This window comes from Balaenoptera musculus, chromosome 12 (assembly GCF_009873245.2).
Source record: "Balaenoptera musculus isolate JJ_BM4_2016_0621 chromosome 12, mBalMus1.pri.v3, whole genome shotgun sequence".
NCBI classification, from domain to species: domain Eukaryota; kingdom Metazoa; phylum Chordata; class Mammalia; order Artiodactyla; family Balaenopteridae; genus Balaenoptera; species Balaenoptera musculus.
This window is the reverse complement of record NC_045796.1, coordinates 77311994-77338338: the sequence shown is the minus strand read 5'-3', so window position 1 is coordinate 77338338 and position 26345 is coordinate 77311994. Positions and strand designations below refer to the sequence as shown.

General features: G+C 40.1%; 1 protein-coding gene across 6 annotated transcripts in view; it reads right to left on the bottom strand.

Annotated features, from left to right (window-relative positions):
* HMGN3 (high mobility group nucleosomal binding domain 3) overlaps positions 1-24793 on the bottom strand; it is a 31206-nt gene extending 6413 nt beyond the window's left edge. For 2 of the 6 annotated variants that reach the window (XM_036872039.1, XM_036872035.1), the window contains exons 1-2: positions 24589-24793; positions 5093-5143 (exon numbers count right to left, since the gene is read on the bottom strand). In XM_036872039.1, the coding sequence (XP_036727934.1) occupies positions 5093-5143; positions 24589-24603 (66 nt within the window). In that variant the 5' untranslated portion in view covers positions 24604-24793. The remainder of the gene's footprint in view (positions 1-5092; positions 5144-24588) is intronic. The other 4 variants (XM_036872036.1, XM_036872040.1, XM_036872038.1 and 1 more) reach the window with 2 other exon arrangements.
* Between the last annotated feature and the right edge of the window lie 1552 nt (positions 24794-26345).

Sequence of the window (26345 nt, the reverse complement as noted above, 5' to 3'; positions counted from 1 at the left end):
AGACTTTGCCTCATTACAATAGTTTAAATGTCTCAAATAATCTTTTAAGGGGGTCAGCAGGAGCCTGGGTCATGATTACAAGGAATCATGGAATTCTCTTGTCAGTCTAGGTCAGCTGGTCAAGGCCAAAGTCAAAGAAATGTTTCTTGCCATCTCCACATAGAATAACTTTCTTGCTGAGAATAGCTAGAGGAAGCTAAAGTCATCTTTCTTTAAACTACAGAAGGAAATGAAGGGCCAGAGCCTTCTGGAATAATTTTAACCTCGGAGTCGTGTGCAAAGCTGAGCCGGACTTCAGGCTGGCAGGCAGAACGTGCCGAGTCGGGGAGACTGTGCAGGCTACGTGTTGGCTGTGACACGTCACCGCAGGGGTAAGGGGTGCACAGCGTGGAAGGCGGGGCTTGTACCAGATGCCCCATGGGAATCACCACAGTGTCTGCCGGATTATCATGGGATAACTGGAACCAATAGCCATTCTGGGAACCAGAACCCGAATCCTGTAGTGCCTTTCCCGCCCAGGCTGGTTAATTGCATGTGTTGGGTATCCCCGAAGAAGAGGCAGCATTATCAGTAAAACCGGGCAGCAAGTGGGTAACCTGTGCTTCTTCAGGATGCTTTCTGAGCGTGTTGGAGCAAAGGAGCATCCTCCAATTACCAACCAGAGCTCAGCTCAACGCTTCTGTGTGGCCTCAAGAACCGCCCACACTGCCTCAAGAGTAAAGTGCAGCCGGCAGAAGAGTGCTCAGATAGATGCCCTCTGAGAGGAAAATCGGCAGCCTCTCTGCTAAAGGGGGGTGGAACAGGTCTTGTCTGAATCCCTCCCCACTTGGTGTCGCCCTGCGTGTGCCCGGTTGGCCTGCCCTCCCCTGTCTCCTATCTGTACCCCATCTGCACAGAACCCCCTTCTCTTGCACTTCTGTAGCGGGAGCCCTCAGGAAAACGTGGAGGTAAATGGAGTGGTAAGCGCCAGACATGCAAGTGTGAGCTTGCAGGGTGCAGTGCCAAGGCCACTCCTCACTTACCATCAAGTCTGGAGCCTGAAAAGGGGCCAACGGGTTAACCATTACTTATAAGGGCCTCCCTATGCACCAACGAGCTGTCCTGAATAAGATCTCATTGAAGCGAAGCCAAATCCTCTGAAAAATCCCCCAACTCTGGGGCCGTCGCTCCCCTCCCTCCCTCTCCAGGCGAAGATGCAAACACACTGAAGAGCAGAGGGATGTCAGAGCCGCCCCCAACCCTGGTCCCCATCCCCCCACCACCACCCCGCCCCGGGATTTCCAGAGAGACTTCCAACCAAGCCCTGCTCTGCAGGGCCTGCAAGCTGTTCCGATCCAAAAGACTCGCTACCTTTTCATAATTCAGGTCCAGTACAAGAGTTTCAAAATAAAAAGCCTAGGAAATTAATGCAAAAACAGAATTTGCCTTTCTAGGCTGTCTAAACCAAGCCGTCTCTAAAAACCACATGTTTTACTGTAAAATGATTTTATGACCTCCTGCTAAAATTTACCAGCTCTTCTTTCTATACTAAAAAAAAAGAGACTTCTCTTAAATGTTCCTTTTCAGTAACCATCCTAAGAGATTTTTTTTTCACTGCAGACACGGGAGGCTGAAACGAACCTTCGCTCACAGTCAGCAGTATTGATTATGCACCAAGTGTATACACCTTCCTGGAACGTTTCATCAGCTTTCACAAGCTTTCAAATCTATAAATGACTGGACCATATATACCAGATATAAAATAGACCAGACTGCTCTTTTGCCCTCTTTCAAGCACTAGAATTCAAAGTATTCATTTAAGACTCAGGCTGTGGGGCAGAACTACTATGAAAAAAAAGATAATAAGAATTTCTCCTGAGAAACCACAAGGATTTACTGTAGCGCACAGGGAACTATATTCAATATCTTGTAATAAACTACAATGGAAATGAATTTAAAAAAAGAATACAGATATATACATATATGTGTATAACCGAATCACTTTGTATACACCTGAAACTAACACGATATTGTAAATCAACTATACTTTAATTTAAAAAAAAAAAAGAGAATTTCTCTCCATTTGTTGACTGTGAATCCTCAGGAAAAGTGGCCAAAAGAGAAGTTCTAAGGGAAAAGAGGAAGGTTTTTAGAATGACAGATCGCTAAAAGTTACAGAGACAATGTGAGGGTTTGTCACTGTGGTACACAGGTGCTGGGCACAATGGTATTATTCAGTAAGCATTTATTGATTACCTGGTAATTCCCCGGGCTGGAGAAAATTACGGTGAATGCTACTATGAAAGATGTGAAGTCTTTCATTTTAATGTCCTGGTTGCAAAAGCAACATAGAAGTCTAATCTCAATATGACAAAATTCCCTGGGAGAGCTAGATGCAAGTAGAATCACTGGACTTTGCTGAATACTGCTTGAAACATATGGGCCATTTCATTGGAATTCAGAAGCATATTTATTTTTATGAGATTTCTTAATGTTTCTGAGCTTCACCATGTACTTCCAAGCAAAGCCCACAAGTCAAGTCGCTTTTAACTTTCAAAAACAAATGAAGAGCTAATTAGAATTTCCCTTCTTTGCAAAACTGGGAAGTGGGGCAAGATGTGTATCAGGGCCTTGGCTGGAGAATGAAGACAGAGAAAAGGCACTGGGTGATCAGATTTTTTTTTTTTGGCCGTGTCCTGTGGCACGCGGGATCTTAGTTCCCCGACCAGGGATCGAACCCATGCCCCCTGCATTGGGAGGGTGGAGTCTTAACCACTGGAACGCCAGGGAAGTCCCATGACCACAGATTTTTATGATGACCCCAAAAGGGGCTTGAGGATAGGGGATTTTGAGTCAGAAGACGCAGACGTCTTTCCTGATTCTGCAATTTACAAGTTGTGACACCTGGGGAAAATCATGTACTTCTCTGAAAACCTTGTTTGCTCTCATCAAATGGGGATAATAACTCCTATGTGTTGACCAAAACAGCGCTTCTCTGACATGAATTACTCCCTCTCATTGCTTTCTTTTTCTTCAGAGCAAATTTTCAGTCACTTTTTATTTACTGTCTCTATCCCCCTACTACAATGGAAGCTCCATGAAGGCAGAGATTTTTGCTCCTTTTGTTCACTGTGGAATCTGTGCCGCCAGGTGCATTCAAGTGCTTCCTACATTTTTTGTTTGCTTTGGCTGGAATGTCTCTCTGAAAATGCTGAAAGGTTCTCTGCCCTCATTCCAGGGTTATTTTAAGGATCAGATCAAACAATGGAGGTGACAGGGCTATGAAAACTGCCCAGCGTAATGACTGTAGCATATTGTTTTGGTCATTTATCGTCCAGATACTATACTCTGCACTATGCCCTTCAAATATCATGGAGTGGAAGATGATTTTCATAAGGGGATCCCCCTTTGTAACAGGTATCTATTGGCTGTAGCCTAGGCTGTGCACACTCATGACATAACTAGAAAATTCAGCCAATTCACTGGGGGAAAAAAATCAATCAATATACGGTCAGACAGTTCTTACCCCAAAGCACCACCAACTAACTGACCTTTTCCCTTTTCAAACAACTATGTTGGTGTCCTGAAGGCAAATCACAAGTTTTAATCTGGTGTTGGCTTAAAGGACAGGAAAAGAGTCTTTTCTAGGAAAGACTTTTGTTAGCAATAAGATAATACATGTAATCAGATAAAATATTAGAAGCAATAATGTAAAAATATAAGTAATAAAAATTCTGGGGTAAAAGAATATGCATAAGACAGTTGTATAAGCAAAACTCTTTTACATATATTCTAACCAGCTTGATGGTTTTTAGTGTGGAAGGGAGGGAAAGGCTATTTTCACTATCCAAGATCTGCTGTGTGTAATGGTTTCTAGGTTTTCTGACTGTCAAATCAACTTAAACAGCAGTCCCCAAGGAGAAACCCAAATGCATTTTGTGCCCAAATCTAAAAACATTAAGGGGCTATTACACTTAGCCAACTGTCCTACAAATTGTATTTTGCCATTTTCAAGAAAATTCAAGCATTTGAACTTCGGTATGATGACATTTTTCAGTTGGTTCTAAGCATTTGTTTAGTGACTTGACTTTGGATCACCAACTTTACCTCCCAAACTCTATGTTAGACACTGAATACTGGGTAAATGGATGGTGGGGACTTGGCTATCGGCAGTTCTGTTTGTTTTGCTTTTAAATGATTTCTTTACAGATTCCGTTAAAGATTTTCCATTCGGCAGAACGAACTTCCTTGTACAAATCGTGTGTAGGGGTTTTGCTCTCATGACAACCTCTGAATTATTAACACAGTATGAGTCACCCAATCAAAGAATCCGTAACTAGATATTGTTTTTGTCTCTCCCATGACCCCTTTTAGTTTATAAGTTCAAGGATTAGGAGCTGCAGTTTTTCCACACACTGTAAAGCTCTGTGCGAAAGGGAATGGCTGTCATCAGAGTTACCATCTCACTTGCTGCTTTTTTAGCTCATCTCCTTTTAGAAGTTCATGATATGACCATGGAAGGTCAAATGCAAGCATCTCTTCCTAGCTTTCTGGAGATTTCTGTATTTTATACAGAGCTTCTGTGACTCATTCTCTAAGTATCCCAAACCCTAAGAATTTTCCTGATTAAAAAAAAAAAAAACTTTAATATTTTGACATTTTATGTATCCTTCATAGTTTTTGACTTTAGAGATGACTCCTTTTAGGCAAATATTCAGAACCCAAAAAGTAATCTATAGTTCACTCACTGGAGCAGAGAATTTATTAAATCAAGTCTTTCATTTCCTTGCTGTGAAAGGCCGACTTTGTTCTCCTTGATGAATTTACCTATTATCTCGCTCTTTGCCCAGAAGGAATTCTCAGTATCCCTTTTAACAGACAGCAGCGCCAACAGGTAGAAACATAAACAACATAGCAAGTGGAAAATGCCTCATGAGTGCCCCTAACTGAAATCTATCCAGGCTAAGGGAGGCTACACAGCCACACTTTTATCTCTGGTTTATGTCGTCTCAACAATCTGGTTTCGAAGAGTGTTCATTCAGATGTAGACCATCATAACGATATTAAAAATTCCAGTTAATAATTAAATACAGGATGTCAAAGATACACTTACCTCCTGTTTAGTTACTTTGGATCCATCCTTGCCCTCTGGATTCTCTGGAGACTAGAAAGAAAGAATTTCAGTGAATTGTATTGAAACTGGAAAATGCATATTAAAAGACCACATAAGTCAATGAAATTCTGCAGGGAAAAGTAAGTTTGTAAGAGGATATGTTTCACACACACACACACACATACACACACACTGCATTTATCTGCATAACTGCTCTACGATTATACCAGGAAATACTGCAAGAACTGATCTGAGCCCCTGTTCTCAATGCACATTCACTCTAAGGAATTTTCATTGATCTCTTGCTGCCCGGTAAAGAACAGGGACCCAGCAGTCAGCAGCAGGGGTGCCTGGGACCCAACACATGTTCCAGTCACTTTGTTTCCCTAAGGTGAGAGCAGGGAAAACCTAAGCCAAGTGCAAAAGCGTACTTTCACCCCATACTCGCCTAGCCTTGATTTCTAGCCCATTTCTTGATACGACTTGATACATTTATCGTGAGTTCCTATTTTTCCATCGTCAGTTCCAGGATCTCTCCCACACTCCCAGCTCCGGTAGGACGGCCCAGCACCCGGCCACCCCAGCAGATTTCTTTCCTGATTTTGATCCATCTCCGGGGGTGGGGGCACCCTCCCACTCTCACGACAGCTCAAACCTGACTCACAACGGGGGAAATACACTTAGATTTATGAGACACGTCAGTTATCCCAATATATTTTTATTGGCTAAAGACAATAAATAAGATAAAAACTATTCAACTAATTAGAAAATTAAAACTATTTAACACAAGATAGGAACGGAGTTCCCAGGGTGAAAACATACAAAGAGCAAACGACATTTGGCATAAATGTTTGGCTTAGGAAAATTAAGCAGCTATGTGGCAATGCCTCATCTAGTAAAATGAGAAAAACATTCAAAGCTCCTAAAACCCACTTTTTGCTGGGGTTGGTGACACTGTAAATTAATATAATATTTTCAAAGAACAGCCTGGCAATATGAAAAAGACACTTAGGACTAATCATATAACGACCCAGTAATTCCAGTTTTGGAACGAAGACTCAAAGAAAGAGACTTTGTAAAAATACGGTTTTGTTTGTACTGTTTCTAAATGAAATAACTAGAAACAACTCACATGATCAGTAAATAACAGAGAAATGTTTAAATAAACGATATAATTACTAATGCAACGCAATTAAAAATAGGCTATGTGAATACATGGAATGTCCACATAAAGTTAAGGCTAAATTTAAACACTTAGACTACAGGGAAATCCCTGGCAGTCCAGTGGTTAGGACTCTGTGCTTTCACTGCCAAGGGCCCGGGTTCGATCACTGGTCAGGGAACTAAGATCCCACAAGTCGCACAGCACAGCCAAAGAAAATAAATAAACACTTAGATTATAAAGTAATATGTAAAACACAGGTCAGAAGTAGATAAAGACTTTGAGAAAGACAAAAGCTTTTCTTCAAGACACAGTAAACCTTCTCTTCTTCCCTGGGGCTGCCTGTTACCCACCGTTACCCACTGTCTACTGATTCATCTCTCTTCAGAACCTCCCAGATCCATGGAGCTCTCTCCTGTTTCCCAAATCAACCAATTATTTTTCCCTCATCCATGGAATCTTCTCTGTCATCAAGGAAAACAAAGCCTCTCTTTTCTTTCTTTCTTTCTTTCTTTATTTTTAAATTGTGTTAAATTTCTTGGTGCAAATTTCTATTTATTTATTTATTTATTATTTTTTGGCCATGCTGCGTGGCATGCAGGATCCTAGTTCCCCAACCAGAGATCAAACCCGTGCCCCCTGCAGTGGAAGCTCAGAGTCTTAACCACCGGACTGGTGAGGCGGGGGGGGACGGGGTGGAGTCCCAGAACTTCTCTTTTCTGTCCCCACTGTCTTGCAAAGAATGTCTGGCTCACAGATCTCATGCTATACCCGCCAGCTGAGTTAGAGACAGAAAAATCTTAGAAAATCGAATCCCTAGGTGAGCCATTTGGCTTTGCTCATTTCCACGGTTACAAACTTGACCCTTCTGGCCACAGACCAGATCCTCCGTTGTCTAAAGTGCTGGGCTCTCATTCTTACTTATCAGGCCACTCAGTAGATTCAATCTGGGGTACCCTCCAGCTGTAACTGACAGGCTTTTAAAGAAGCAGCACACAGCTACTACTGATGTTAAATGACATTAAAAATTTTTTCTTAAACTGATGTTAATGACATTATGTTCAATATTCTTCTAGGCAGTGGATTTGTGACAGCAATATGACTGAAAGATCACTCTCTAAACACTGACCTAACAATGTTTGTACTGGATGCAAATTATTGAAAAAGAGAAACTTGGAAAGACCCCACCAAAAAAGCAGGTATAACTGAAAATGTTAATACTTTCAGATGCATGAACGAACGAATGAACCTAAGACTGGAGATGGGAAGAGATACAACTCCAGCAAAGCTCAACCTCTCCATAAGAGCATTCTACGAACAAGCGCATAGCAAATTGCAAGTCAGGAACAACCCAAGTGATCTTCACCCTGGGATCAGTGGGGTATTGTGGCACACATGCAGGTCAACACACTGGCTTCAATCTTGGCTCTCCACCTAGGAGCTGTGTGATCTGGGGCAGTGACTTGATCACTGTGGCTCAGTCTCTTCATCTGATAGATAATAATGACATCTAACTCAGAGGGTCATGTTTACGATCAAGCCAGATGTTGGGGAGAGCATTTCACAGACTGAATAGCTATACAGATGTTATACAACAAAATATATGTCTTCTGAATTATCAAATATGATATATCATATTCAACAGAGCCTTGAGGTTGAGCACATTTCCTTACATCCAGAGTCCCTGCAACCTTGTCGTCTGTTTTTGTTACACAGAGTAACAGGTACACGATTTTGGAAAGACCTACCGTTTCAGGCTGTCTTATCACACACTCTGTCCACCGTTAACACTTAGCCATGAGGCTGGAGAGAGCAGGAGATCATGGTATGAAGGGATTAAAAGAGAAGCCCGAAGGTTTTGTCCCAAGGGATCTTGAGGAATAAAAACAAAGAAAAGGGAGAAATGAGGCTTGGGGGTGTACATAGATGATCTCAGATGTTACTTCAACCACCTCACGGGCTGACGGGAAGGATGAAGTGAGTTAGACGGGATGTGGGGAATTCCAAGGCAGAGGGGTTCTTGCCCCACTCCCCCAGACAGGGCAGGCTTATGCTAATCCAGGTGGAACCCAGAATGGTCAAGAGGGCAGAGAACCATGGTCTAACAAAAAGATCTCATTCACATATCTGAGGCTCCTTCAGCACCCAAGTGGAAGGGGACTGAGCTGAGAGCCAGCAAGGGGTGGGGGTCACACGTGGCCTGATGGAAGGCACAGCAGGGATTCTGGGGGAGTCGGAAGCACCACTGAGAGATGATCTGAGGGCAAGCTGGCAGGCAGGGGGATCACGGAACACCTGGTGACCCAATGGAGACACAAAGTCAGCCAAGAGCATGAAATTTGGCAAAAATCAACAGGTAGTTGAACTTTTTAAAATTACAAGTTCTGAAAATTAAAGTAGGCTCGTTGAAATAAAAACAACTCAAAACATAAACTCTAGAACAGGGACAGTAGAAGAAAGAACGAATTGTCACAGACTGCTGAGGAATTAGCCCAGAAAGCGGGAAAGAGCAATGAAGAGATAATATGAAAGAGAGGTTAGGAGACATGGTGGCTAACCGCAAGGTCCCACACGTATCTAATAGACATTCAGAAGCAGAGAACAGAGATACTTAACTAGGAGGAAGGCAAAGGCTTAATGGGTGAGAACTTTCCCAAACTGAAGTCATGAGTCTCCAGATGGAAAACTCACACCAAGGAACAAACTGGAAACAAAACAAAGCAAACAAATTCAATGAGACATAATAAAACTACAGAAGGTCAAGGAAAATGAGAAAAATCTTTAAAAGTTATCTGAATTAAAAGATGAATTATTTTCAAAGAATTACTTCTCAAGCATCTATAAACTATAAGAAACCACAAAGCAATGTTCAAGGAGTTGAGGAAAACTGTCAGCCTAGAATCCTATACCCAGCTATCATTCTAGAGTGAAGGCAAAATAAAGACATATCAGAATACAAACACTAAGAGAGTTTACTACCAACAGAGCCTTTCTTTCAACAAGGATGCAATACTAAATAATCAAATTCAGCGATAAGAAAAGTGAATTAAGATGGAAGGAAAATATGTAAGAAAAAATGTATAAAATATATTGGCAAATCTAATTATTACCTGTAGATACTAATATCTATTTTTTGTGTGTTTAAAAATATTTCAGGGGCTTCCCTGGTGGCACAGTGGTTGAGAATCTGCCTGCCAATGCAGGGGCACGGGTTCGAGCCCTGGTATGGGAAGATCCCACATGCCACGGAGCAACTGGGCCCGTGAGCCACAATTACTGAGCCTGCGCGTCTGGAGCCTGTGCTCCACAACAAGAGAGGCCGCGATAGTGAGAGGCCCGCGCACCGCGATGAAGAGTGGCCCCCGCTTGCCGCAACTAGAGAAAGCCCTCGCACAGAAACGAAGACCCAACACAGACATAAATAAATAAATAAAATAAAATAAAATAAAATAAATACAAGCAACTCCTTTAAAAAAAAAATATTTCAGTGGAAATCCTAGACTAGTGCTGCCCTATAGAATTATAACACGTAATTTTAGATTTTCTAACAGCCACATGAAGAAAGTTAAAAGACATGGGTGAAATTAATTGTAATAATATATTTTATTTAACTGAACATATCTAAAGTTTTATCATTTCAACATGTTATCAATATCCAAATTATTAATGAGATATTTCACAAATTTTCTTGGTACTAAATCTTCAAAACCTGGCATGTATTTTACACTTACAGCACACCTCCATTCAAGTGTTAAGTTTTCACCAGGAACATCTGACCCTCTAAATATGTTAGAGATCATAAAGTTTATAGTAGTTTCACATATCCAGGTTGTTGCAAACATATTTAAAATTTTCCAGTAACTGAATCTAATACCAGTTCTTAAATTTAAATTGATTAAAACTAAAATTTTAAAAATTCAGCTCATTCTTTCTCATTGGCTAATAGACTCATGCAGTTAATGGCTGCCATATTGGATGGCACAATTCTAGACAATAACAACCGCAAAAGATGAGAGGAAGGGGAACAGATCATCCTCACCCCCAGCATGGGAGGGTCCTGGTTTTGTTCTGGAGAGAGATACTGACACAGAGTCATTTTAGACTCTGTTAAAACAAAATTTAAAGACAGGCATTAAAAATTTTAAGAAAATAAATAAGATCTATAAACTTAAAAATCAGGAGAAGTGGAATAAGGCAAATTTTACAAATCAAAGGCAGGGGAGAAAAGAGCAAACCAAAGGAAAACACATGATAAATAGAAACCACAAAATAAGTCATTAAAAAAGTCCAAATATATTAGTTATCATAATATACCTAAAGAAATTATATTCATTCATTATAATGTCAAGTAACAGAAGACATAGAACAATATAGGTATATGATGCCACTTTTACATATTTTAAAGCAAATCAATATTATGGATTTATATATGACATATACATCATAAACGTATAAAATCATGGGCTGGAAGGATACACACTGAATTCATGATCATGCTTCTCTCCAGGGAAGCTGACAAGGGAAGGGAACCAAGGAGGTGTTCCGAACTTGAACTTTATCTGTAACATTTTATTTTTAGAAAGATCTGAAGCAAATAGGATAAAAAAAGTTCAAATGTGCGAATTGTGAGTGATGGGTAAATAGGTATGTTATATAATTTCCTGAATTTTTCTGTACTTAAAACCCCCTAAAAATATTACCAATATTAAGGGGATAGGGGAGTGGAAGCAAAGCCCAGTTGGCAGTGCCACATCTACTCCCAACACAAATTCCATGACTATTAGTGCTTTCTGTATTCCTATTCTAAAAACAGTTATTTTCTTTTTTATTTATTTTTATTTATTTTTTGGCAACGCCATGCGGCGTGCAGGATCTTAGTTCCCCAACCAGGGATCAAATCCATGCCCCCTGCAATGGAAGTGCGGAGCCTTAACCACTGGACCGCCAGGGAAGTCCCAGTGTTTTCTGTATTTCTTAAATGGCTTATAAGTCAGGTCCACACACTGCCTCTTCCTTTTCTGTTCAAGACATATAATTCATAGTCATTTCATTTGTGCTGATATGAAGGAATCTGGAGCTGGGTAAGACAGGAAGCCAAGAGCTTTACAAACGCGAATTCAGAACTGTCCCTCTTGGGTGAGTGTAGGATGAGAGCTGGGCAGAGGGAGCTCGGCTTCCTTCAGCAGCTGACCAACTGCACTGTCTCCATTCTCCCGTCTCACAGAGATGCCTGGGTCCTGCATCTGAAGACATGAAAACGCACTGAAGGGTACACAACCATATTTCCTTAAGACAACTGCAGCAGCAGCTCTTCTCAGGAAACCAAGAAAAGAAACTTGGAATTTTCATTCTGTAGATCATCCACAGGAATCAACAGGACAAATTACCAACTGCTGAGCTTCTCCTGCAATAAACAGTGGTTACCACCTTACACAGGGGCTCTTGTGGGCGTCGTGAACCCAGTTTTCTCTCTCCAAGCTCAGGAAGGTATCAGAGGAGATGAGAAAATCCTTATGGCCTTCAACAGTTGCTTGGGAACAGCACGACATGGCCTTAGCCTCCAAATTTGTCACTACAGAGAAAAATATTGAGGGTGTGGCAGGAAGCTAGGAACAAAGGCTAGTACCTCCTGGTGCCGTATTTCTCAGCCACAGGAGAAGAAAGAGGAGGGCTTGGGGCTCTCAGCAAAGAGTACTGGACCTTGTATTAAAGTTCCAAATAGTCTTTACTGGTTAAGTGTAGGCTCTCAGAGTTTTCCTTCTAAGATTTTAAGTGACAAGGGCTGCTGCTTTATAACTTAAGTGAATTTGTTGAGAGCCTAGAGTACGCATGAAATTCAAGAAACCATCTACGAGCAGCTATAGAACAAATCCAGTCTCAACTCCTGGGTTATCCATGCTGATGCACGAAAGCTGGGAGTAGACGTAACACCGCAAATAAACCAACAACCACTTCTTTTCACCTGGGGAATGTATTACTCTGAGGGGATTTTTCTCTAACTTGCTGGCCAGTATGTTTAAATTATTATTCTTTTTCTTTACATTTTCTTTTAAAATCGATTTACATTTTCTTTGTTATAAACCTAAGGCTGGAGAAAAGAAGGCAGTCCAATAGTAAGCTGGTTAGAGGAGGAAAACCATTCTAGGACAAAAATCCAAACAACCCGCCCAGAGAAAGACTGAAATGTGTCCATAACTAACTCTTCACTTTTCTGCTAAAATTAACACATAAACACAACTACTTGATTAATTTCCCTCCACAAATGGGGGCACTGTCCAGGAAATTCTTATGAAGTTTTCCAAATAACAGGTACTTCCCTTAAACTCAAATATTCACATATTTGAATTTGACGTATGAAACAGACACTGAAAATTTTATTCAAAGCCACAAGGACCACTGTTTAACATCAGCATAGCTGTTTTTCATTCATGCTGTAAGTATATGTTTGGGATCCTCCAATACTGCCTTGCTTTCTTTACAATAACCCTTAAAAATCCAGCATTTAGGATTGAGAGATCACATGCAAAGGATTAATAATCAAACTGATGTCAAATTTCTTTCTTACCTCCTTCCTTGCTTGTGCCTATTAATTTCATCAACTTCTATAAACCCAAATAGCTTATTAAGGCCATGAGGCTAGTATGTCTTCCCCAAATAAAATTTTGTTTTTCAAGATAAAAGTAATTGAGTAAGAACTCTGCTTTAGAAGACTTTGGATGAACCGATATAAACAGCAACTCTTCTTTTCTGAGAGATACTTTTAGGGAAACTATCTCACATTGTACTCCATTACAAAAGATAACTGAAAGCAAAGAAAAAGCCCTCTTCAAGTATGTTCAGTGAACTTTTCTTAGTATAAATACACATAATTTAATAATGGAAGTATATCATTAATATGAAATAATTTAAAATATTTTACACATCTCTTTGGCCTGAGCTGCCTCTTTCATGACAGCTATCTCTTCCCCCGTGTTGTGTGAATGGGATCGTGGGCGAAGGTCCCAGCTGAGGTCCGAAGCCCGATCCCAGTCTGGCTTGTATCTTATGTCCCTGGGCCTGAGTTTCTTCACGAGGAAAACTAAGAGGATGGACCCGAAGATCTGACTTGCCTGACTTTGTGAGATGCTCGTATACATACTAATCACATAAGCGTCTAGGACAGAGATGCCAGGTATGGGAGTCTTAGAAAAGGACACGAGAAGAGACCCGAAGGAACAGCCATAATCTCAGTAAACATGGATTCTGTACTGCACTCATGTGCAAGGCAATGATCTGAATGAGTTAATCTCACCACAATCCTGTGAGGTTGGTAAACAGCATCATGTCTATTGTATAAATGAGGAATTGAAGCCAGAGAGATTAGGTAACTTGCCCAAGATGACCCAGCTGGTAATCTTGCTGGTCAGTGGAAGAGCTGTGATTCAGAGCCGGGGGGGCTGGCTCAGGTTCACGACTCATCCACTACGCCACTCTAAGTCGTTTCTGCTGGCTTTCCCAATTTCAAAACTGTGTGCAGATCTGGGATGCTAGGAGAGCAAAGTGCTTCCAGGGTGGGAAATATCTTAACCTGCAGACCTAGCCAAGCAACACATAATATGTAATGGAGTGTTTCCTACTCCCCCTCACTTGTGAGCCTCTTGGAATCGCAAGACACAATTTCCCATTAAAAATACTACACGTTGATTGCTTCCATGTCCTGGCTATTGTAAATAGCTCTGCAATGAACAGTGCGGTGCATGTATCTTTTCGAATTATGATTTTCTCTGGGTATATGCCCAGGAGTGGGATTGCTGGATCATATGGTAGCTCTACTTTTAGTTTTTTAAGGAACTAAATGTCCATCAACAGATGAATGGATAAAGAAGATGTGGTACATATATACAATGGAATATTACTCAGCTATAAAAAAGAATGAAATAATGCTACTTGCAGCAACATGGATGGACCTAGAGATTATCATACTAAGTGAAGTAAGTCAGAGAAAGACAAATATCATATGATATCACTTATATGTGGAATCTAAAAAAATGATACAAATGAACTTTACAAAACAGAAACAGACTCATAAACTTATGGTTACCAAAGGGGGAAGATGAGAGGGTAGATAAATTAGGCGTTTGGGATTACCATATACACATTACTATATATAAAACAGATAGTCCACAAGGACCTACTGTACAGCATAGGGAACTCTACTCAATATTCTGTAATAACCTATATGGGAAAAGAGTCTGAAAAAGAATAGATACATGTATAACTGAATCACCTTGCTGTACACACCTGAAACTAACACAACATTGTAAATCAGCTATACTCCAATATAAAATAAAAATAAAAAAAGATTAAACCTACAAAAAAAATAAATTTTTGTCAGATAATAGTTAAAAAATAAAAAAATAAAATAAATAATATTACATGTTGACAAAAAAATGAAAAAAATTACATGTTGAGATGCACATAAATGTACTATTCAGGGTTTTTAAATGGTCACACACACAGATACAAGTATTTTTATCTCACTATTAAAAGTAAAGGCAACACACCAAATCAGTTCTATCATTTTTAATAGTACTTTACATTTCTCTGTATACTTTAACCTTGTTGCTGTATTTGATACTCTCAGTAGCACTGAGATACACAGGGACTGTCTTAATATTCCCATTTTACAGATGAAGAATAGAGACTCGAAGAGGTCAAGTGACTTTCCCCCAATAAAGAGTTGTGGAGACCACACTAGACCCCAGTCTTCCAACTTTTACACCAGGGATTTTAAAGGGATGTCATCAGATAGTTACTTTATTTTCCTATTTGCTCAGACATGAGTTTATTTCTACTAAATGGTAAACACAGTTATGATGTTCCTTATATTTTTGCAAAATGAATCAGCCAGCTCTGATGTGATGGACATGTGACCACTCAAAGGGGGAACAGTAAAATTAAAAATTGTAATTAAGAGAAGCGATAAAGGAAAGCAATGAGAAGTAGAAAAGATACAGTTAAAAACTGTATTATGTGGCATATATACGTAACTTCAGAAGAAGTCTTTAAAGCTTCACACGTTGATCACCTCAAGCCTTTGGTATGTTTACCTCCTACATACACCAGGCCCAAGACTCACAACTGCCCGCGAAGTAGAATTTAACAAATTCTGTCCAGTATTGTACTGTAAAAAGCCACAGCTTGTACCCAAGAAGAAAAAACAAAGAGAGAGAAAGAAAGAAAAGAAAAAAAAAATCCCTTGGGGTAAACTTTGTATTTATCTTTGTATGGGGTCAGAATAATAAAGATATAATTTTAAAATAATATCACTTTATATCTTTTAAAAATAACTTTTGTAATTAAACATGAATCATTTGGTAATCCAGGACTCCGAAATAAAACTCCATCCAGTTTCTAGGTGCAACAGCTTTGATAACTATGAGGCTTTTAGCACCTGCTAAAACAAAACACCTGCTCATTTTTAAAATCCAATGCGTAAGCAATGGTGGCTTAACACATTATAACCTCTCAATATATTGTATAATATGCAAGTGTGTTTACATGTTTCTGGTCACAGGGGAATATCCCTATTATTTGAAATATAACAAATTAACGAAGACAATACACCTTAGAAATAGGAAATCCAGCAGTTCATGGTGGAATTTGAGAAAATACGAAGTTTTAGACCCTCAATACTCAGATACCAAGGCTTGGATGAGGAAACATCATATATATACCTTGTATATGACCCTACAGTCCATTAGTTCCTGAAATACCCAGAAGGCTTCATGATAATGTACATCTTTCAGAAGCCAGAGGCCTGGATCCTGAGGGCAGCCTTAGGGCGTGATCACAGGTAATAATGACTTGTGGGGTACCTTCCTATGACTGGTACCTAGAAACAACGGCATCAGCCTATATCTTAATAAAGACAACATTTTAAACACATGGACACTCACATATTTACATAACGCCTGAATCTTCCCTGTTTCATTCGTTGGGCGCCTTGATTTAAATAAAAATACACGAGGCCATTAGAAATAAATATTTATGGGAAGTACTGTGGTGTCATGGTTAGGAGAAAAAGCTTGAGTAAAAGAGGGCTGGGGTAGAATTCCTGGCTCTGTCCCTTCCCAGCTGTGTGACCCAGGGGAAATGCCTTCATCGCACTAAATCCCAGTCTTCTCACTGTGGATGTGGATGGGACCGGCCGCAGGGCTCGGTGGTTCAGAGCACGGGCTCTGGAGCCAGACCGCCAGGACTACACTCCCGGCTCGGCCACCCCCGACCTCTGAAGATGTCAGTGTGGAGAGCACACACCTGACCGGGTGGTTGGACGATTCAGCTCATGGATGCAAAGTGCTGGGAACTTTGTGACTGAGTCATAGAAAGCCACCTAAATGTTATTTACTGTGGCTGTCACACGATCTGTGAGATGAGGACAGCCTCGCAGAACAGCGGGGAGAATAAAATGAAATAATATGAAATTACACCGTAATACGTGCCACACAGGTTTATTTCTAACAACTTCACATATTTTTATTTAATTTTTATTTTATTCTAACGACTGTAAAGCGCAAAGCTCAGGTCCGGTACAGCCAGGTATTCAATAAGCGGTAGCTATTTAAATTTTAATGGAAATAAATATGTGTATATATTGTTACGGATATAAGTTCTGCTTAAAATATTAAATTTTGGAACCAATTTTGAGATTTAAAACCTTTTTCTATATCTCCCTACTTCTGATTATGCATATCATTTACTTGCTGGGACCGACCATGCATTTGCCTTGGGCATACATAAATGGCCCTGTTTCTGGACATGCTCACAAGATGTAAAAATACTGGACTCAATAAGTACCTTGACCAGGAACCCATACATGATTCCACTGAACTCTTCCAAGAACGCAGTTAAATGTACAATAAATAAGCAGCCAGTGGGAGAAAATATTCAACATTTTGATTTGGTTTGTTATCTTCAACACTGATTTTTAAATTACTCAGGAGACTAACATCGTATTTCAACATACTAGGTACTGTGAAAGCAGACAGCTTAAACGGTGTTTACTTCAGTCGCCATTTCCAAATTGTACCCTGCAGGAAAGTGGAATCTATTTAACTTTGATGTAAACAAAGGCAGTGCTTTAGGGGAAAAAATATAGGAAAAGAGGATCACTTGATAACTGATTTGCCAAGGGAATTTTAATGTTATGTGGCAATATTTTTAAGCATAATTTTTTCTGTGAGAAAAATCAACCATGTAAAAATGCACCAGATGAAAGCTTATGTTCTTTCAAAAACACTACCTACTCCTATAACTGCAGTTAACTGGACATACAGGGTGAGATCTGTGCACCACTGGTCCTACAAAATGGAAGCTTGGCTTATTAGAAGCCTGTTATTTCACTGTAGTTCTCTTAATAACTAAAAATATCAGCCCCACAGTAATGAACATCCATTGACCGTCTCACACATGCCAGGCCCTGTGCTAAGAACTGTGCATTCACCATCTCATTTAATGCCTCCAACGACCCAACGAGGTAGAACATATTTTTAGCCCAGTTTTGCAGATAAGGAAACCGAGTCTCAGAGAATTAGGAACTCAGAAGCTTAGGGAGGAGTTAAGTAACCTGCCCTAAATTACACAGCTAGTAAACAGTAAAGCCAGGCTATATTGGACTATCTCCCCAACAAGGATATGAAATAATTAAAGTTACTACCTTCTTCCCTTGAAAACAATTCATTCACGCACTCGTTCAGCAAACAGTTACGGTACCTGTGCTAGGAGCTGTAGGGGGATTAAAAAAAGACCAGAGCCACCAAAGACTTCATGGTCAAGTGGAATTAGAAGGATTACAAAGTTAATTCAAAATTAGGTAATCAATCAAATAACATGTGTCAACTTAGAAACATGGTCCCAGACAACCACCTTTTAAACACAAGAGGGTGGTTACAGAAAAGCATAGGGGCCAAGAAATCACTGAATCTTTACTAATGAGTGAGGGTAGCTACCGTACACAATCTAACCCCAAATGTTGTAACCGGCCTTGAATTTAACTTCCTTCTACTTCAAAGAAAGCAAGACTTCAGAGATCACCTTTATGAACAAACTAGCACTGATCCTCTTGTGATTTAAAAAAAAGAAGCTATAATCCCCAACCCTTCTAACCAAACAACTTTCTGCCAGTGTGTTTTCTTTGGACACAGAGTCTGACCAAACTTTTGAATGCTCAGAGCGCATAGTTTTTCTTGTGGCTCATTATCACTTCTTGCCCAGAATTATGAATACTGACATATGTATATTACCTACCCTGTCAGACTGAAAGATCCTTAAAAATAAGGGCCTTTACTCATTCACTTCAAAAAGGGTTGGAAAAAACAATAATTCACTTACTTTCCCAAGGTGATAGTACTTTGCATAAAGGTGATGCTTGATAAATGTTTATTTAACATGAAGTGAGTGAAGGAATGAATAAAATGTATAACCCTGGCATTCTGGAGGCTTTACTCAAATACAGGTCTCATATCAACATTGGCGCAATTAAATTCAGCAAGTATTTATGGATGGCATACTACGTATCAGGCCCTTTCATATTCAGACTGGGTAACTCAATATGGCTAAGAAGGCAGTTCTCTCCAAACTAACTTACAGACTCAATTCGATCCCTATCAAAATCATGGCAGGCATGTTGTAGAAATTTACAAGTTGATTTGAAAATTTATATGGAAGTGCAAAGGATGTTAATAGCCAAAACAATTTTGAAAAGGAAGAACAAAGTGAGGAACTGACATTACCAGTACCAAATCCTACTATAAAACCACAGTAATCAAGATAATGTGGTGTTGACATATGGACAAGCCTATAGATAATGCAACACAACTCAGAGGATAGAAATCGAACCTTTACATTATGATGAATTGATTTTCAACGAAGGTGCCTAGGCAATTCAGTGGAAAATAGATGGTCTTTTTAACAGTTGGTGCTGACACAGGTAGGTATCCACATTGCGCACGCGCACGCACGCACACACAAAAGAATTGAAACCCTTATCTCATACTATACACAAATTTAATTCAAAATGGATCATAAACCTAAATATAAGAGCTAAAATTATAAAACTTTTAGAAGTAAATATCTGTGGCCTTAGATTAGGCAAAGATGTATTAGACAGGACACTAAATGGATTCCATCAAAATTAAAAAGCTTCTGTTCTTTGAAAGACATCAAGACAAAATTTCTTTAAAAGCCACAGACTGAAGGAAAAGATCTATAAATCATATATCTGATAAAGGACTTGCATCCAGAATATATAAAGAACACTTACAACTCAATAATAAGATGAACAATCCAATTTCAAAATGGGCAAAATATTTGAATAGACGTTTCACCTAGGATATCCATTATGCTAGTAAACACATGAAAAGATGCTCATCATCATTACTTATTACGGAAATGTAAATTAGACTAATTAGAAGGCTATAAGCAAAAAACCCTGGCAATACCAGCTATGAGCACAGATGTGGAAAAACTGGAACCCTCATTCACTGATGATACAACTACTTTGGAAAACAGTTTGGAAGTTTCTTAAAGACAGACTTTCATACCACCCACCAGTTCCACCCTTAGGAAACTTCCCAAGAGAAATGAAAATATGTCCGTGCAAAGACTTACATACAAATATTCACAACAGCATTATTTATTATAACCCCAAATTGAAACAATCCAAATGTCCACCAACTTGTGAAAGGATAAACAAAAAGTCGAATATCCACACAGTGGACTATTATTGGGCACTAAAAAGGAATGAGGTACGGATACATGCTACCCCATGGGTGGACCTCAAAAACACTATGCTGAGTGAAAGAAACCAGACGTAACAGACTACATACTGTGTGATTCCTTTTATATAAAATTTCCAGAAAAAGCAAATCTATAGAGATAGTAGGTTAGTGGTTGTCTAAGACTGGGGTGGGGTAGGGACTGTCTGTAAACAATGGGAGAGACCTTTCTGGAGTGACAGAAGTGGTTTAAAACTGGATTATAGTAATGTTACACAACTCTGTAAATTTGTTAAAAATCATTGATTTGTATACTTTGAATAGATGAATGGATTTTATGGTAAGTACATCATACCTCAATAAAACTTTTTTATTTCTTTTTTTAAACGAAATTATACCCCCACCCACATTGCTTGAGAGTTGCTGAAGTGTCAGTGTCACTAAGCACTGGACAGTAACACTTTCAAGCTTTTCTTTAAACCAGACTCGTTTTAAAAACTCACATCTCATTATTCTTAATAATATACATTTCTTTGATTTTTAGTAAAACTAAACATTTTCATCTATTGAGTCTGTTATTTTCTTATAAGCATATACATCTTTTCCATAAGGACATGTGAGCCTCTTTATCTTTTTAAAATAGCACACTTTTTTCAGTGATACGTGGTACAAACATTTTTTTCCCAGTTGTTCATTAGTTTTAAAATTTTGTTAACAGGGTTTTTTATTCTTTGCCATACTGACATATTCATTTTTATGTAGTCAAATTTATCTCTATTTTCATTTACAGAGTCTGTCTCTGGTGTTATATTCCTTTGAAAGATTTATCAGAAACCTTGAGTATTGTTAGTTAAGCATCCCACGTGCCAAGTCCAGACCTACTGGGCCTTTCCACTCTATGAAAAGAGATAAAACATAATTTCAAATCTCAAAGCTAGAGGCAGACAGACTTTTCTTCCTTAAACCTTTATTTTAAGTGTAAAGAGAGACTAGTGTTTACATCCCAAATTCCTGGAAAACTGCCTCATTAGAGAAAATTTCTGATGTGATACACTAGACATTTCCAATAGTTCCAGTGATGAAGAACTGGAAAAATAAAAAGAAGGATGTGAAAATGTGTTTGCTACTCACACCAGAACCATGGCTCTAGGACTTGCTGGCTGAGGTCTCTTTGTAGACCATCAGGTCATCACATAACAGTGTGATCACTGTAGGCATTCGTGGATGTCTGACCAGAACAGTCCAGAACTCAGTCATTCACTGTCCCACCACCACCTGAGTCCAGGAATTAGTGGGTGGTGACCCACCACCCATTAGGTAATGAATAGAGGAAACTCAAATTTATTTAAATCTCACCAACTTGGGAAGATGTGGAACGCTAACTGAAGAACTCGTCACTACTGAGTGCTATACTGCTTCAAAAAAATACTACTGCAGTTATAAAAACCATTTGGTTTCGTGTAGTTATGACTATCACACACGAAGATATAGATAAAATTCACAAAGGTAAGACAGACTCAAGGATGTATTGTACAACACGGAGAATATAGCCAATTTTTTTTGTAATAACTGTAAATGGAAAGTAACCTTTAAAAATTGTATAAAAAATTAAAACGAAAAAAAACCAATAATAAAATAAAATATTTAAAGAAAAGAAATGGCATAAGAATGTTTTATATTAATGTGGATACTGTGGCCTTCGAGGTACAGTATATACCTGAGGCCTGGTCATGTTGAGATACAATCAGAAGAGGCATCCAAATGCCTGAAAACAGAAAATGCCTGCTTTTCTATTTGTATATTTGAAACCGCACCCCCCAACACACATTTTCAAGACTGGCCCCAGTTCAACCTTCTTTCCTTACCTATCCTACAGCTTTTAGAATCTATACTATGTATTCTGGGACATATATACAGGCTTAATATTATTCAATTGTTTTGTGGCCACTACCCTTATCACCTCATTGAATTAAACAGAAGCTCCATGAGGGCAAACTTTATATCCCTATGGCACGCAAGCAGTGCTAGGATTCCAGATGTTTCTACTGACTTTATTAGTGCCGTTTCTTACTCTGCAGCCTCAACAGTGCTCATTAAATAACATTTCTTGATTTCTGGGAAAAGTGGAAAAAAAGGGGCCAAGACGGTTAAAAAAAGAAAAAAAGTACGGTGGGGACACTTTCGAAACTTATAATGTAGAACAGGCAGTGCTTCAGCCAAGAAAAACATCGTGGAGTAGTATGTACATGATACCCCGGCTTCACAGATCCTGCAGAGCAACGCACAGATTGTCTCCAGTTCTCTTCTTTGTATCTAGGCAGCCTTTACCTAAAGACTATTGGTTCCTATGTAAGTTCCCGTGAACTCCAGGGTTCCGTGAGGCGGCTCCAAGGTTTGCCTTGTAGATGGGTTGGCCGTGGAAGCCATGTTTAATTTGCGGCTGCTCCTGTCCAGGTACCAGCCCAGGTCCTTTGGCCATGGGTATAAATGGAGAGCATTTCTATTACTCAAGGAGAGCTTTCCCACCTCTGAAAACACTCTGATGTCCCTAGGATGACACACAGGTGCCTGCACACAGGTCTGCCCCTAGTCCCAGGACGCCTGGCTAGCTTCTTCCCTGCCTTCTAGGGAAATAAAACAATAATTAAAAGCCAGTTCCCCTACTGCTCTTCTTTTCTTCCCTTCTATTTCCTTAAGAGAGGTGGGCAATGAGGAAAAGTAAGAGTAATGGTTTCACCAACTCTGACCCTTGGACAACAAGGATTCCGGCACATCAGGGTCCATTATAATAAAGAATTTGTGCACCTCTAACCTACTATTTGTCTAAATTTGTGAATAATTCCCAAGAAAGGAGATGGTATCAATTCACTCTGCAACCCATTTCTTGGTGACTCTACTAGAATTCCCAGCTTCGTCATTAAACCAAAGATAAAATGCTGAAAATTGTGGCATCATTCTAATAGCCTCGTTCTAGTAATGGAAAAAGAATACTTTCATAAAAATTAAGTTTAAATAATGAACCTAAAGTATTAGTACTCAATATGCCATCCATCTTCTTAGGCAGGGAGTCTCTTTGCATTTCAAACTCCTCTTGATCCACCCACCACTAAATGAAGAGAATGAGTAAATACTGTCTGAAAATAAAGCCTCTACACCTGCAGCATCTAATTAAATCTCTGGTACTAGCTATTGGTTGGTGAGACCCTTGGGTAATTCCTGTCTCTAAGCCCCAGTTCCATGGAATACCCCTGTCAAGGTTAAATGAGAGGATTAAACGAGATGTTAAATCGAACTCTGCCCACACTATGAGGCACACAGTATGCGCACAATAAACTCTAAGATTTTTTTGAAACTTTTAATTATAATGTTTTTTTAAGAATGGAGGAGACAAGTTTCCACCAAATTCTTAGTAAAGACAGATAAAAAGGCAAAAGCTTCTGTATTTTTAAAGCTTCAATATTTTAAAATAATTCAGTCATTTACACACACACAAATCATTCCACCATCTTTAACCGATAAAGCAGAATATTATTTGCCCTTTTGCTTCAAATTTAATACCCTCACTGGTTAACATCGTTGGAAACACGAGGGCAAGGCATTTTCTTAGAAACAGCCGCTACACAGCGGTTTTGCCTCGGGCTGGGTGGAAAGCCTTCCCTTCCTCCCTGGGACAACGACAAGTCGCAGCCGGACTCCGAGGGAAACGTGCGTCCCCATGCGAGTTACTTGGTGTCCGGGGCCTGTGCGGAAGGGGACATAATAGTCCGCCAGGAGTGACCCCAGTGCCCCTTACGCACCCAGGGGCGCGGGAGCACGCGGACCCCGCCCTCCGGGACCGAGTGTGAGTTTGGGTCCCCGCATCGGACCCGGTGGCTCCTGCCCTTTGCAGCCACGGTGCGCGCGCCCCCGGCGGCGTCCCGTCCTGCGTGTGGCCAACTCCGCAGCTGCCGCCGCCAACTGCGGGCAAGTCCAGCCACCCCGGCCCCGCCTGCGCCGTCCCCAGCCCTGCCTGACACTGGAGTTGGTACATACGGGTCTGCAGCGCAGGCGAGCAGGGGAGTGAGCGCTATTTTAAACATGGCTTTCCCTCTCCTGTAGCCTCAGAGCCATCGCGGCGCACCGGCGTGGGCACGGCCCACATGGGAATAACCCCGACATCTGCCCGACTTATTGGATTCATTTTCCATCTCCCTACGCGTGGACTTGTTCCCCACCCCGCGCTGCTTTTCCTCCACACTAACCGCAACCTGGCAGTTTGTAAAGAGCAAACTCCCCTCCTGGAAGCGGGGGTGAAAAGCGCTTTTGCTTCTTGTTCGAGGTGGAAACCATACCGGCTAGAATGAGTTCAAAAAGAAGGGAAGCCGGGTCGCCGGAAAGAAAGTAACATTCAGAGATCGATGGGGACAGAGGGAGGGCGCAATGTCTGCAACAGGCAACTGAAAACAAGCACTGAAGAAGCAAAGAGATTCGCAACCCCCGAGTTACTACCGAGTGCACTGCACGCCATCCATTGCAATGACAAGATTTGCTGTTAGCACAATTTGAAGGCCTTTGAAATGTTTTTTGGTAAGACTTACCTTTCTCTTCGGCATAATGACTACGTTGGTGCAGCTAAAAAGTAAAGCAACGGGCTGGAACTGCTGGCACCGCCACCGGATGCTGGCACCGCCGCTGGAGGCTGCCCCCGCCGCAGCTGTTCACGCGCAGGGCTCGGCGTAGCCCGGCCTCCGGGACCTGAACCTCCGCGGCTCCCTCCAGGGGCCCTCTACTCGCTTGCCTCCCCGCTCCTCCAATGAGGAGCCCCGGCAGCCGGCCGCGAGGCCCCATTGGCTGCGGCAACGTTCTAAATTCCACGAGGGCACGCCCACCTCCGTGCGCACGGTACGCTCTGTTGTAGTTTCCACTTCACCGAAAAAAAAAAAAAAAAAAAAAATTCTGCCTGGCGACTGAGCATGCCCAGTTCAACTAGTAACCTCCAAGCCACAGGATCCTGTAGTTTCATTGTTTTGCCGCTCCCTTTTTGGATTGTGTCAGTAGGAAGAGTAGGCCTTCATAAGGAAGAAAAAGAGTAAGGACGGACACATTAATTTTATAAGGTAAATGTATACACAGCAGGCACTTTATATAGTTTCCTGTAAAAGCTTGTAATGAATGCTGTGTGATGGAGCGCTGTGAAAGTGGGAAGGTACTCTGATCTGGAAGAGTCTGGCAACCTTTAAGGGTCTCGGTTTCCCCTTCTAGGTTTCTAGTGACAATAATCCCTAAAATTGCTTAGGAATAGTTTCCTGAAATCTGATTACAAATCACTCACTAATTCAGCCACCTTCAAACCAGGCTTGAAGGTGAACAGAGTTCACCTTCCATATTTGTTATGGAAATTAGAAAAGACTGAAGAAGGTCAGAACAGATTATTTTATTTTTGAAACATATTTAAATGACAATTTAAATATGCATAATTTAATGTTTCTCAAAGTTCTGCAAGGCATTTAACAGGCATTGCAGACACTTCTGAATTTATGAAATCATGCTTACCCTGATACCAAAACCAGTGAAAAACCACAGAAGTAAAGAGAGCTACAGACCAATATCCTTCATAAACATAGACACAAAAATCTTGAACAAAATTTTAGTAAATCAAGTAACTATAAATGAAATATAACTTTTAAAAACTGTGAATCACCTCTATGTTGTATACCTGGAATCTATATAATATTGTACATCAGGTATACCTCAATAAAAAAAGTTCTTTTTAGTAAATCAAATCCAACAACATTTAAGAGTTAAGTTTATCCTGGGAATGCAAAATTGGTTTAACATCTGAAAATCAGTCAATGTAAATCACCGTATTGCTGGAATAAAGGGAAAAAAAACCCATCAGTTCAATAGATACAGAAAAAGCACTAGTGAATGGTTAAGCAAATTATGGTAACTACATACAGTAGAATACTACTCAGCTTAATAAAGAGGAATAAAATATTCCTGAATGGATGAATGTCAGAAACAAAATGCTATGTGAAAGAAGGCAAATACAAAAGACCACACTGAATAATTCCACTCATATGAAATCATTTTTTTTTTGAAATCATTTTTTTAAAAAAGCAAAATTAGGCATAGTTAGTTTTATAATCATATTAGAAGGCAAAAGTTCACATTATAGGAAAACACTGATGAAACCTTATGCTACAAATATGGCCAAATCCACTTTGGTCACGAAGAGGCTACAAATATGTATTAAATAACATTATCAAGTAATTAATTTTAATGCTTGACATTTTTCTTTATTAATTTTCAGAGTAATGAGTTAGTATCCTAGAAAACTCCGGAAGTGGTCAAT